Source organism: Vespa mandarinia, chromosome 10 (assembly GCF_050613455.1).
Source record: "Vespa mandarinia isolate Hongniang chromosome 10, ASM5061345v1, whole genome shotgun sequence".
Classification (NCBI taxonomy): domain Eukaryota; kingdom Metazoa; phylum Arthropoda; class Insecta; order Hymenoptera; family Vespidae; genus Vespa; species Vespa mandarinia.
In genome coordinates this window covers 5,802,501-5,817,500 of record NC_140819.1, presented here as the reverse complement: position 1 = coordinate 5,817,500, position 15,000 = coordinate 5,802,501, and the positions used below count along the sequence as shown (strand labels likewise).

At 30.5% G+C, this 15,000-nt stretch overlaps 1 protein-coding gene across 5 annotated transcripts in view; it reads right to left on the bottom strand.

The window, feature by feature from the left end:
* Positions 1 to 15,000, bottom strand: part of wdb (serine/threonine-protein phosphatase regulatory subunit widerborst) — a 34,460-nt gene that overhangs the window by 5,073 nt on the left and 14,387 nt on the right. For all 5 annotated transcript variants that reach the window (XM_035876756.2, XM_085659876.1, XM_085659874.1 and 2 more), the window contains one exon: positions 5 to 201. In XM_035876756.2, the coding sequence (XP_035732649.1) occupies positions 5 to 201 (197 nt within the window). The remainder of the gene's footprint in view (positions 1 to 4; positions 202 to 15,000) is intronic.

Sequence of the window (15,000 nt, the reverse complement as noted above, 5' to 3'; positions counted from 1 at the left end):
ATACCATCTTGATGATTTCTGGGTAAACAGGTTCGGTAAGAACGCCTCGTCCAGCCGTGATGTATTCCACCAATTCGTTGAGGGTACTGCGTTTAATTTCCTTCCCCTTGAGATCCGCCATCGGATCCATAAAATCGAACGCCACACAGCATTGCCGAAGTTTTCTAATAAACAAATCTTCTTGCTCTGACGGTGTAACATCTGTAAAATAAATTAATGAATGTTATCGATAAAATATTTCATAAAAATTATTAAAAGCTAATTTATATCATTATATAATTATAACGATATAAATTATTTTTGATATAATGATAAATGGATAATCATTTTCATGATAAATACATGAAAAATTATATTATTTACATATTATAGTATGTAATAAATGTATAAATATATGTATAATATATTTTTAATATACATATAAAAAATAATATTTATACTATATATATATATATATATAATAATAATAATAATAATATACTGTAATATGTACCGATAATAATTTAATTAATATTTATACTAATTATAATTATTACGTATCAGTATATATTATTTATCTATTATTCTATTAATATATATATATATATATATATATATATATGTATATATAAAATTAAATTTATTAATATTTTATTAATATTGTATTTATTTTAAGCAAAGTTCCTGGTCGAGTTAGTTTGCTTTATGGACATAAAGTATCGAGGGTGACTATTCAATCATCCTCGGATTTCCTTTCGCAAGAACCCGTCATTGTTGTATTTCAATGAAGAACACTATACATATAGATACGTGAGAACACGTTCGTACGTTCTCTGACCATTCATTAGTACCATCATTATGTCGTTACCGGTATTAATCGTACAATATTCTATCTACGTGCTGCAAGAAGCAAATATGAAAATAATATCATGAACGAGAACCTTTCTTTTCGTTATATGATTATCGTCGATAGGCTCTCTCTTTAAAATACATCCCTTTTTTTTCTTTTCAATTTCAACTTACAACGTGAACAATATTTATGTAAATTCAATAATTTTCTATAAAACAAATATTGTAAATTATAAACTCTTATCTCAATTTTTGTTTTCCCAATTACAAAAAAAAAAAAAAAAATAAAATCAAATAATCATATGATATTAAAGCTATGGAAAAAAAAGAAAGAAGAAGTGAAAAAAAAGAAGAAGAGAAAAAAAAGAAAAAGAAAAAACGAATCGAATGAATTGATTACATTGATCGTTGATAAAAATTCTTAAAGAAATATTTTTATCGTCCTAGAAATTGTAGAAAGGTATCCTTCTCCGACCTTCTCCCACTTTTTCTTTCTCTAGATTAAAGAAATTGGAACACAGCCACTAAGATCTTTCCCATCTAAAGATTATTAAATGGATCAACGTGACCGATAATGCGGACAATGACAGTCTCCATATTCCTTCTCATTTTTATAATATCGCAAAGAGCCAAGTCATTAATAAAATTGATATTATACGTTTAATGATTTTTTTTTCTTTTTCCTTTCTTTCTCTATTCTTTCGATTATTTTAATAGTTTAAATTAGAAAAAGAATAAAGACAATACCTCTGCTTGAATATTCCTATCAATTTGATCACGTTCTATCACATATACATTTGTATGTATTACAAAAGTTAATTTCTATCAATAGAATATCTTGAATGTGATATATTATCATATTACGTTATCATTTTTGTTCTTGAGATGTATGTGTGTAGATAATTAATCGTTAAAGGAATGATGATTGTACTATATTGGCGTAGTCGTGATGTCAATGAAATTGTTGATACTAATCCAGATGTATAGCAAGTAATATACAAATCTAAACTCAATGGTCAATTGCAATTTCAATGGGGAAAAAAGAACAAAATTTGTTTTTTAGATTTGTACCAAAATTGTAAAAAAAAGTCGACCTTTTTCTTTTCCCTTTTCTATTTCGAATTTATTCCTCTTTTCCGCGAACTTTTTTTTCTTCTTCAAACAATTGGAAAGATCATTTATGCTTCATCGATAATTCGATGACATTTTTCAAGATTGTCTGGCAACATTTTTTTGTAAAATATCGCGACATTGTCTAAGTCGAATTCCCCTTTTTAGGAATTTAAGCGTGACGAAGATATTTTTCTTTCTTTCTTTCTTTCTTCCTTTCTTTCTTTTTTCTTCTTCTTCTTTTCTTCTTCTTTTTTTTCTTTTTTTTTTTAAGTTAGCACGGTCGACTAACCGTAACAGATGAAAAAACTACACTGACTGCCCAGACAAAGTCCAGATCTCAAAAGTTGTCTCGGACTAGGAAAGCGACTCAAGGATCATTATCTTTCCCATTAGAAGTAACACTCACACATATGTGAGCCGACATTTACCCCCAGGGAACGAGTACGAAATAAAAGTGAAGAGAGAAAAAGCGTATACCTGTTACAAAGAAAATCGAGTATCCGAGTTCCTCTCTCTTTCTTTCTTTTTATCTTTGTCTGCCCATAGATAAACTTTTCCGCCATATTCTTCTTCTTCGTTATTTACGATTTTATATAAATATTTTTTCTCCCTTCGTGTTTTATTTTCTTCATACTTTTTACTGTCACCTCTTTCTCTCTTTTATATCAAACGTCATCGAAAATTAACACGTTCGCTAAAAATGCCTGAATTATTTTGAATGATCGTCATTTTATTTATTCACTTTGTAATGGTCGAATCGAAATAGTTTCTTTTTTCTTTTTTTTTTGTGCGAATCAGTTAACAACGCGTGGGTGTTATAGCGAAAATAACTTTGCACGAAAATATCGGACGAACCTCGTAGGTGTCTAGAAAAAAATTAGACAAAAAAAGAAAAAACAAAAACAAAAAGAAAACACGAAAAAACAACAAAGAAAAATATATAAAATAAGAAAGAAAAAAAAAATTGAACAACGAATAATGCGAATATTATATATACGAATAATGCGAACATTATATATACATACGCACATAAAATAATGTGTATCATTTTTTTTTTATTTTTTAAATTGATTAAATACTTAAGAACCACGTAAATTTCAACATCAATCGCCTTTTCTTTTTTCAAACTACAAAGAATAGATGATTCTTTTCTTCTTTTAAGATGTTATAGGATAATAACAAAGAAAGATGCACGATCATATTTGAACGATAAAAAGTAACGATCGAAAACAATTGGCGCACCTTTGTTAAAATTCTGGACATTTTGAGGCCATACTAACAAAAAGTAATCATATTAAATCTGTTTACCAACCGGAAATGCGTTCATGAGGGTACCATTAAAACTTATGCGTCGTTATAATCCTTTAGACGCAAAAGATCGATCGTTCGATCTTTTACGTCTAAATGTGAACGTTTAAAATAATAATTTCTTATATGTACACGTCTATATATATAATAGTAATAATAATAATAATAATAATAATAATAATAATAATAATAATAATAATAATAATAATAATAATAATAATAATAATAATAATAATAATAATAACAATAATAATAATAATAAGGAAAATACCAATAAATTTCTTTACAATGCCGACAAAACGGCGCATTTGTTTGAGAAAAATGTTGAAACGGTGGCGCCCTCGCATCGATAAAAAGTTTGCTACTCGTAAAGGCTTCGGAACCGCGGCTTTATTGAATTCCACATATCCAGTCGCAGGTATCATGCAAATTTTATGCTATATAAATATACGATTCGCAAAATGTTTCAACATAGATTCTTTCATATTTCTTATTCTCTTCTTCCGAACGAAAATATCAGGAATATTTATTTCTCCACGGAGAATTCTTTAAAGAAAAACAGGTAAAAGAAAATGAATTTGAATTTGTTGAATAAGTAAAAAAGAAGAAGAGAAACAAAAAAAGAAAGAGAGAAAAAAAAAACGAAAGGAAAAGAAGAAGAAAAAAAAAGAACGTTCTCATAATCCGTTCTTTAAATCCATAATAATTAAATCAATGGTAAAGAACAACAATTCGAGTTTAGTTTTGCTAGGATTGAAAAAGAAAAAAAAAAGAAAATACAAAAAATTATATTATGAATCTATCTCGTGTTCTTTCTGCCATTTTTCTTTTTTCTTTTTATGGAAATGAACGGACTTTGATGTGCATTAAATTTCATCATTTTTTTAATAATTCCTCTTTTTCCTTTGAACAACTAATATTCATCTTTGAACATCTCTTTGCATCAACAATATTAGCCTCTTGCTTGCTTCCATCTTTTTCTCCATTCGTTCCTAATTTAATTACATTATATCGATGAGATTACCTAGATTCAAATAATGTTAAGGAAAAATTTATTTGCGTACGGATAAAAGCTATTTACGGATTTCAATATATATATATATATATATATATATATAATCCACGTTAAAACGATCGTAGGATAATGCTCTTCTTTCGTTTGTAGATTATTCCGACTTTCACGGAGAATTTCATTTTCGTTTCGTAACGCTACAAAAATATATTTTACTTACTATTATATATCAATCAGCAAAATGGAATTGAGAAAAATTTCCAACTAATATTGTTCCAATTTCGTCGTTATTTATTTTTGAAAGCTCGTCACATATTAAATTCTGAAATTGATGTAATTACCCATTAAAAAAAAAAACCTTCGTTGAGATCGATATTTAGGAACGAATGTATTTCGAGAAAATGTTATTTTCATTTAAAGTTCTTGCGTAAACGAGAAATGTAATTTGTAACAAGAGAAAAAGAAAAAAGAAAAAAAAAGAAAGAAAAAAAAAAGGAAAAAGGGAGGGAAAGAGGAAGGGAGAGGGAGAGGGGAGAGGGGGAGGGTGTGGGAGGGGAGAGGGGGGAGAGAAAAAGTGAAAAGAACAGTAGCCGTTGTCTTCTCTACGTAGGAGGTTACGGATAAACCGTTCGATATATACATTGTATAGTAAGCATATATATCATACATACGTGTTACACTAACACATAGGATACGCGTAGATACATATGTGAGATAGTGGTATACGTAAAAGAAGCGTTACGAAAGACCCTTTCATCCGAGATATAGTAACATAAACGGTCATGGCCTTTTCTCTCTATCTCTCTCTTTATCTCTATTTCTATCTCTATATCTATCTCTATCTTTATCTCTGTCTCTATCTCTCGATGAAATAATTATCGGCGTAAAAAAAGTATATTTTTTTCCGTTATCACATCGATATACCGTATCTTCAGATTACGAATATGGTTGGGAATATTACGAAAAAAAAAAAAAAAAAAAAAAAAAAAAAAAAAAAAAAAAAAAAAAAGCGCACGAGTTAAAATGGCGTCGTGGCGGGTAATGACGAAAATTTAAACTTTAATTACGCGTTATATCGTAACGAGAGATGATGAGAGTCTTTGAGAAAATGAAGGGAGAGAAAAAGAGGGAAAAAAGAAAAAGAAGGGTCAGGAGAGGAGGGAGGGAAAAAATGAAAAGGAAAAAGAAACATTTACGTCGCTAAAAGTACGAAGGAAGAGACACGTGACGTAGTACTACCTCTTTAATAATTCCTCTTTGTAATGAACTCGTAATGCCCCGCGGTGATAAAGAAAAAAACATCATACTGTGTATTTCGTGCGATCGTCTTTTTTCGAACAGTTAGTTCAGTACAGGAACAAATATATTTTATTTATAAACTTTTTTTTATAGGTTAAAACCTGAAAAAATGTTGAACGATCTTTCACGAAATTTCACGAAAATTCAATTAATTTCTTAATCTCTAACGATACGTACATACGTAAATTACACGTATTAACATATATTTTATGTCAATGCAAAAATATGCGCGTCAAAGGGGAACAAAAACAATATTGTAATAAAACTTTTAGTTTATATGATTGATCTTACACATTGATTGATCTTACATTTAACATTTCGATTGATAAACAGAAAATAAAATGATCACGAACTATTAGCGTAAAAAGAAAATATGTAAGACTGGATCGAACTAGCTTTAATTTCGTTTGTCGTACGAATGAATTCATTAAAAATCATAGTGGAAATATTTCGCTTATCCACGTGGATCGTTCGATAACAATCGTGCGCGCAGTGCGCGTGCGCACGCATGCGAAAGAGAGAGAAAGAGAGAGAGAGAACTCGAAAGAAAATTATTTCGATTATACTTCGATTGAACTATCGAATTAATAATTCTTGCACGTACGTACGTTTCTTGTTTTTTTTATATTTTGTTGTTAATTAAATTAAATAGAGATCTATAGCCAAAGTATTTTTATATTTCGATTTTCTCTCTCCTTCTCTCTCTCTCTCTCTCTCTCTCTCTCTCTCTCTCTCTCTCTCTCTCTCTCTCTCTCTCTCTCTCTCTTTTGTTTTGTTTAACGATTGCATTTCAAAGAAACGAGATCGATGTTGCATGAAGAAGCTAATGCGCCGAAGATGATGAAGAAACTCTAAATATGTTTTGGATCAGTTACAAGCTTTCATTCCGGGCACGATGTCAATTTTCGTGGCGAATCTTGTCATTGAAGAAAGGAGTCAAATGTGACGTAGAGTACTTCAGTGAAAAAAACAGAGAAATGTCAAGATCATACGAACACTTCGTCAAACTGATTTACCTAACTAATTGAAATTAACGATTGTCTTAGTCGATAATAAAGAAATGCATCGTTATCGACAGATAATCATTAATAAAATAAAAGAAAAAGAATAATCGAACAAGTATCGATCAGTAATAGCAAGTTAACCTCAAAGTATATCATATCTTTCTCGTTATTAAAACGAGGCGTCAATACGTTGTAACAATCTTGATAATTCTTAAAAAGGCGAATTATCAAACATAGATAAAATATTTTTCAAATTTCTTATTAATCTAATCTAGAAGGACTTGATTATTCAAGAAATTATCGACTATCGATAATTTCGTACGATTAATAATTAAACGATCTTTTATTATTATATACGTGCCGCGCTAATTATGAATGATTTATGATTTCTAAGCCATATATATATATATATATATATTTTCGGTATCAAAACATTTCAACATTATGAATAATATAAAAATTATTTATTTCTATAATGACTGTACACACACAAAAAAAAACCCAGGAAAGAAAAATAGAAAGAAGTATATTTATTCTTGAAAAATGCATAACTCTTTATCTTTTCTTATCACAAAAAAAAGGAGAGAAAGAAAAAAAAGAAAAAAAAATTTTTTAAAGAATATAATGCATAGAGAGAAAAAATACGTCTATTAATATCTCGAACGACTTGGATATCACTTTCATGATCACGGGGTTATACATTTTTATTGCTCTTTATATAAATATATATAAAAAAAAGAAAAAAGGAAGAAAAATTAATAAATATATATTAAAAAAAAAAAAGAAAAGAAGAAAGGAACATTAATCGGTTAAAGGTACGATAAATGGTCGATAAACGAGAAATCGGGCGGCCTTTCGTCGCGCGAACAATTCCAAAAATAGAGTTTATATACTGCTGGCTCTGCTCGGCTCGGTTCTGCTTGCCGCTCGTTTCCGAGTTACGTGTGCATGATTATCTAGCGTGTTCGTATTTATAATTTCATTCATAACACACGACGTACTTTCACGTACTCGTATCGGTCGCGACGACGACGACGATACCCACCATCGTGCATCATAGTATAAACGTACGTACGTTCGTTCGTTCGTTCGTTCGTTCGTTCGTTCGTTCGCTTGCTTTGCTTCCTCGCTTGTTCACTTGCGTGTACGTCCTTGTTATATATGTATTATTATATATATATATACATATATATATATATATGTTCCTCGTAGAATCCGTTCGGATCGAGCGTCATTATTTCCCCTGATTACAATGATGAGATAATACGTTGAAACAGTTAAAACAGTTAACACAGCAAACCTTAACGATATCGAATATAGTGCGCAGCAATCCTTTGTGCAACAATTCTTTTTCACTTTGATATGTAACACTGTTCACATATTTCTAGTTTATTTTTTACCTCTATCATCCCCCCTATCGTCCTTCTATCTATCCTTACCACCATCCCCTTTCCTTCAATCTTGAGTTAAAATTTTTTCTTTTTTCTTTTGTTTTATTTTTATTATTATTATTATTTTATTTTTCCTTTTTATTCTTTTCTTTCTTTTATTTTATTTTATTTTATTTTTATTTTTTTTTTTTTTATCGATTTCTCTTTGATACTTTAGCCAAATAAATTCCACGTCATCCAGAAAGTCAAGAAAGTTCGTAGAGAAGGATCGTTTGAAAACGAGAAACGAACGTTTTCTCGAATAAAAAAAAATAAAGAATCGATGATAATTATTTCGCCTTTAATGAACGATAGGATAAAGTAGAACCACGTTTAAAGTTAAAAGAGGAGAGAAAAAGAGAAACATGAAAGAAAGGGAAATATAATACATTACTTCTACCTTTTTTCTGTTTCTTCTTTTCTTTTTTTTTTTTTTTTTTTTTTTTTTTTTTTTTTTTTTTTATTATTATTACTTTCTTTTCCCTTTAATTTCATTAATCGTTCGCAATCTGACGCCTCAATGAAAAGTTCCACTCTTTCGGATCATATTATTTATTTGTTTATTTATAATAACTTCACGTGACATTTAATCTTTCTTCAAACTTTGTCGCTAGAAATTCTTTAATCTTTTATTCGTATCTTTTTACTTTTTCTTTCTTTCTCCCTTTCTTTTTTCTTTCATTTTCATCCCTGAAGAAATGTACATCACATCCTATTTGTTGTGAGAGACGCCAGGAATTTTTTTCGCGCCAGTGACTCGTAAAATCGTTTGCACAATATTTAATATAATCCTGTTGGCTAACCTACCTACTAACAATTTAAAAGGAAAAGAGAAGTATCTTTCTTTCTTTTTTCTTTCGCCTCCCAACCCAGCCCACCCAATCCCACCCTCTCTATCTATCTCTATCTGTCTTTTCCTCTTCCTCTTTTTGTGACACAGAATTGTCAACAATTCGAAAGAAATCGGGATTGGATGGATGAAACTGTGGATAAGTAACTCTCTCGTAGTTTAAAGTCGACCATTTGTCATAGAAGAACAAAAAGAAAAGAAAAAGAAAAAGAAAAAAAAAGAAAAAAAAAAGGAAATAAAAAAAAAACGAGCGAATAAAAATTGAAGGAAAGAAGGAAAGAAGTAAAGAAGAACTCGAGGGTGGCGCATAGGGATGACCCAAGGGAAGATGTGTGTGTGTATGTGTGTGTGTGTGTGTTGTATTTTCACCACGACTGACTAATGGACTAACCAAAAGAAACATTCTTTACATCTCTTACAAGCGAAGAATTGACCCTTTGAACTTCTGATACAAATACTTCTGATACATAGTACATAAGTATGTACATACATTCGACACGATGTAATTTAATCTTCGTCTGACTCATTTCTTTATGATATATTACTATCGAGAGAGATTTCCTTCTTCGCAGAATTCATAAAAATACAAATCTATCTATCATTGAGAAAACAACGTATGATCCAATCTTCGTTTTTTTTTTCTTTTATTTTTCTTTCTTTACATTATTTTTCATTCAAAGTAATATCAACGACATATAACTAGAGATGTATCATACCATATACTATATATACATTTAAAAGTTTCAAGTGTCTTATTGTTTCGAGATAGGATACTTGTTTTTTTCTTTTTTCTTTTCTTTCTTCTTTTTTTTTACTTTCTTTTTTTACTTTCCTTTTTAACTTTTTTTTTTTTTTTTTAGTAGAAACAACGCGATACAGAACGAAATGAATAAATTGTCAAGAATTATTACTATGTTTACGATGGAATTTTAGAAAGGAGAGAGAGAGAAAGAGAGAGAGAGAGAACAAAAAGATAAGGGTAATTATATACATCTCGATAATAAAATTAAATTCTCTAAAGTGTTACGGAACTTTTACACATAACTCTTAAAGGGGAAAAAAAAAAAAAAAAAAAAAAATATGTATACATACATACACTATACAAATTCCCGATTTAATCGATTTATGAGAGTTTAATTCATGCTGGAGTACAAAACGTCCTGCGCGTAAATTTCTCGTGCGTATGAACGTATTAAAGAGAAGAGAAAGGAGAAGAGAAAGGAAAAGAGAAGAGAAAAAAAGAAAAAGAAAAAGAAAAAGAAAAAGAAAAAGATATTAAAGAGAAAGAGATATATAGATAAAGAGTATAAGTGGTAGGAGTGAAGAGGGAGAAAGAGCGAGTAGGTGAGTGAGTGAGTGAGTAAGAGGGAAGAAGGGAGGAGGGAAGTAGAGAGAGAGAGAGAGAGAACGGATCGAAGCGATGCAAGTAGGAAAGTAACGGATGTAGTTGGACGAGACCACGGATTTCGTGTATTACGTGTGGAGCAGAGAAAGAGAAGAGAAGAGAAGAGGAGAGAGAGAGAGAGAGAGGGGGAGAGAGAGAGAGAGAGAGAGAGAGAGAGAGAGAGAGAGAGAGAAAGGGTGGGAAGAGAGTGAGAGAAAATCTACCACCCCGACAAACCCCCAGAGAAGCGACGGCGGTGGGAGTATTGATCCGGAATGCCGGCGACTGCCCTTCCGGAACACGCTCTTCTCTACTCCTTTACTTTCTTGCTTTCTCTATCATCCCGGCTCTTTTCTAGCTTCTCTCTCTCTCCCTCTCTCTCCCTCTTTCTTTTTCTATCCATCATACTATCTCATCTTTCTCACCCTCTACCACATCCAATACCATTTAATCGTGTTTGCTCGACCCTATAATGTCGTCGAACTTACTGGAAATCTATATATGTATATGTATGTATATATATGTATATATGTGTATATATGTATATATATATCCATGTGTGTGTATGTATATAAATATATATATATATATACATGTATATATATGTGTGTATAATCATACTTATCATCATCCTTATCCAATCAAAATATTCGCTTGATATTACAACGTTGAATCTGATTGGTCGAGAAATCGACCCTTGGTTCAGGTCGTTGATCGACCAATCGAGTTTTAGAAATAAAGAAAAAACTTCTAGAATCGAATTCAACCAATCAACTACCTCCTCTTGGGTTCTAACATAAAATCCAAACATTTTTCACTTTCTTATTTTGTTTATTTAAAAGGTGTTATATTAATAAAATCAATTATCGCTTAATGCCGTATTATTAATATCTTTGTCATCGGCTATAAATATACTTACAATGATTGATTACTATATTAAGGTTATTAGAATCGTTATTAATCGTAAATATACACATAGATCATTTTGCAATAACCTTGTTGCTTGTTGATAATTAAATCGTTAAATAAATGAAATGTATGATTTTATAATAAGAATACGAATGAAAATTTGAGATATTACGTATCTAATACGAACTAGTAATATAAAGGGTATCGTAACTATTTGATTTCTATGTACAAACATTCGGAATAAGCTTTCAGAGATCTATAAACAAAATGTCCTATGAATATGGAGCTTGAAATATATCTGCAATGGCTGAGGATATTATCATGTTAGATTACTTAAGCTTCATTTTATCTTTCCTCCTGAATCTCTTGATGATTACTTTAATTGTCCATTAATCTGCATTTCTTACAAAAAAAAATATAAAATGAAAAAATAAAAATAAATAAATAAATAAATAAATAAATAAATAAATAGATAAATAAATAAATAAATAAATAAATAAACAATTTATAACTCAATTTATAATACGATTTGACGTAACAATTTCTTCAATGATTTTGCACGACAAATTCGAATCGTCATAACAATCATTATTATTTTTTTCAATCCCATAAATTAAAAAAAAAAATTCCCTAACCCGTTTAAAGCCTTGAAACTTATTCGTAAAGCCTCTTAACTCTTTAATCTTAATTCTTTGAAAGATCGATCAGTTATATTCTATATAACTTTATATATATATATATAAAGGTATAAAAGAAGCAAGAACAAATAAAAGAAAATGTGTTAGAAAAAATCCATGTGACATTTACGAGTAGTAAAATGTATTTCAAAAGGGAAATACGAGGACGATTACAATGTGATCCTTTTTAAACACAGAGAACTTGTAATGATTAACATTACCCTCGTTTCTACCTCCCTTCCTTCATCCTTCCATCTGATTTTTCATGTCGTAATAATTACTATTCCGGGGTTACGAATGTTACTCTCTTCGTATAATATGCGCTTAGGCGTTAATTTAACTATCCTCCTCTCCTGTTCTTCTGCGTTCTAACACGTATAAGAAAAAAAAAAAAAAAAAAAAAAAAAATAAAAATAAAAATAAAAAAGTGTAAGTAAAAAAAAAAAAAAATAATAATAAAAGAAAAAAGAAACATAGAAAATTTGCTGAGTCCGCATACTACATGTGTTTCATTATATAATTCTCATTATCGGAGCACGAGACACACAACGTCGTATGTAAGACGAAACCGTTTCTCCTATCTATCTATCTGTCTGTCTCTCTATCTCTGTCTCTCTCAATGATCATACACATAACATACACACGCACACACAGAGGAAGGTCGACGTTCCGACAGTTTTGCTCCGTGAAACGTCACCGTCTGTATAACATATGTATATTGTATGTATCTATCTGCTTTTGCTATGTATGTATGTATGTATGTATGTATGTATGTATGTATGTATGTATGTATGTATGTACGTATGTATGTATGTATGTATGTATATGTGTGTGTATATGTGCGGTATAAAACGCGTCTCTGGATCAATCGCAAGTTCACTCACCGTGTATGTGTGTATTTGTGTTTATGCGCGGGCGCTCCTGCACCTTGCATCTGCATTTCGATCTACTCTTTAAAAGCGTATTCTTCTTTTTTCCAAGCTTGAAAAAGGTTCTTTCTTTTTTGTATTCTTTATTTCTCTCTTCCTCCCATCGCCTCTCTCTCTCTCTCTCTCTCTCTCTCTCTCTCTCTCTCTCTCTCTCTCGCTCTTTTTCTCTATATTTAATCTAAAATATAAAACTTCATAGCGAAATTTGAAAAATTTCTTTTACGTAGATCTTTTTATGCACTATTTAATCCTTGAATAATTTTATTCAACTTTGAAATTACATACAAATATATATATAATTTTTATTCTTATTTTGTTTTTTTTTTCGTTTTTGTTTTCTTTTCCAACACAAAATCAATTATTAATTTATATTCGAATTTTAATGTTTAATAGAAATATTTAATATAGTACATATTTATAATTTCTAAGTCTTATTTTAGGTCTTTCTCTCCCCTCCCCTATTCTCTCTCTCTCTCTCTCTTTCTCTCTCTTTCTATAATTTTAAACATGACATCAAAAATCTGTCAAATTGACGTACTCCATAAAATATAAAGTTTTATAATGTCATTCTTTAATATACATACAAACACGCACACACACACACGAGTTGACAATACGTTCATCAACAGTTTATAAAAAAGAGACATTTAGCCGAATAAGTTTAATAATAATAATAATAATAATAATAAAAAAAAAAAAAAACCTGGATTAAGTGTATTTCCAAATCGCATAGAGCTGTTTTTGGTGTTTTAAAATAAATCATTTATCGCATTTGCCAATGCCAAAAATTGTCAGAACTCGTACGTTTCTTTAAAAACTTTTCAATTCTACCAACGATAATTTTTTCTCTCACGATAATGAAACGTGATACGCGCCTCTACTTATAGTAAATTCTCAAGTATTCTATGTCACGATATCTATCAAATACAAATCTCTCTTTGTCTCTCTTTTTCTCTCTCTCTCTCTCTCTCTCTATCTCCATTTCTATCTCTATCTCAATCTCTCTGCGAGCGGACGCGCGCGAGCGCGATTCCGTTCGTATTTATGCGTGTTTATTTACTTCGTGTCGGAGAGAGAAAAGAAGGAAAAAAAATAAAAGGAAAAAGAAAAAACAGTTTATTTTTGTTGAACAGCATTATCGATCGATTAAAAGGAGACAAGCGTTTGGAAAGGACGTAGCACGTGGTTTGAGAGTTGGCTGTGTCGTTAATGAGCGCAAAGGAAGAAAAAGGAAAAAAAAAAAGTTGAGAAGTAGGAAGAAAGGGAAAAGAAAAGGAGAGAGAGAGAGAGAGAGAGAGAGAGAGAGAGAGAGAGAGAGAGAGAGAGAGAGAGAGAGAGAGAGAGAATAAAACAAGGGTCGACAAAGTGCTTACGCACTTCCCCCTTTTCTCTTGTTTACTATCATTCAAAGAAATATGTTCTCGCCAAACGCTTACCACTCACTATACCACTACCGCTATCATTACCACCACCATAATCTTTACCATCACCATTATGATGAGGGGGATGAGAAATCAAACGAATAGCTTGGGGCTAACCTAACTAATACTCGTGTAAAACGCGACTCGATTAATTATAGAGTTAACGACGTAGCGATAAAGTCGCATTATCGTTGGAGTTTTAACTATGTCCGGTCGAAGGCTTACCAACGGAACACAGGGGGTTTTGTGAGTGAGTAGATAAAGTGGGTGGAATAATTAGAGTGTCATAGCTACTGCTGCTCTTGCTATTGCTAGTGCTGACTGGTGCTCCCATGTGCGATTATTACATATGACAGGAAAATTTATACGAATTTCTTTCCTTTTTTTTTTTTTTTTTTTTTTTTTTCTATTCTTGATCGATCAATTTTATTTCCTTTCGTTCAAACATTCGTTATATCGACATTTATCTCTATGAGATATTCGTCGATAAAAAGCTTTTCTTTCTATTAGTCTCTTTTATATATATATATATATATATATATATATATATATATATATACATATATACATATATATGTATTTCTAATTAATCATTTTTCAATTAACATTAATATTATTTAATTAATATTTTGCGATTGACAGAGATAAAGATTATAATTTGATCGTTAAATTTCCAAAAGAACAAAAAGAGTTCATCTTTAACATTTCTCTCTCTATCTCCTTCTACCCCTCTCCCTATCTTTCTCTCTCTTTCTCTACCTCACACCTTTATCGGAATATTAAGATAGATAAATGGATTATTTACTAAGAAAGATGGGAGAGAGAGAAAAAAAATG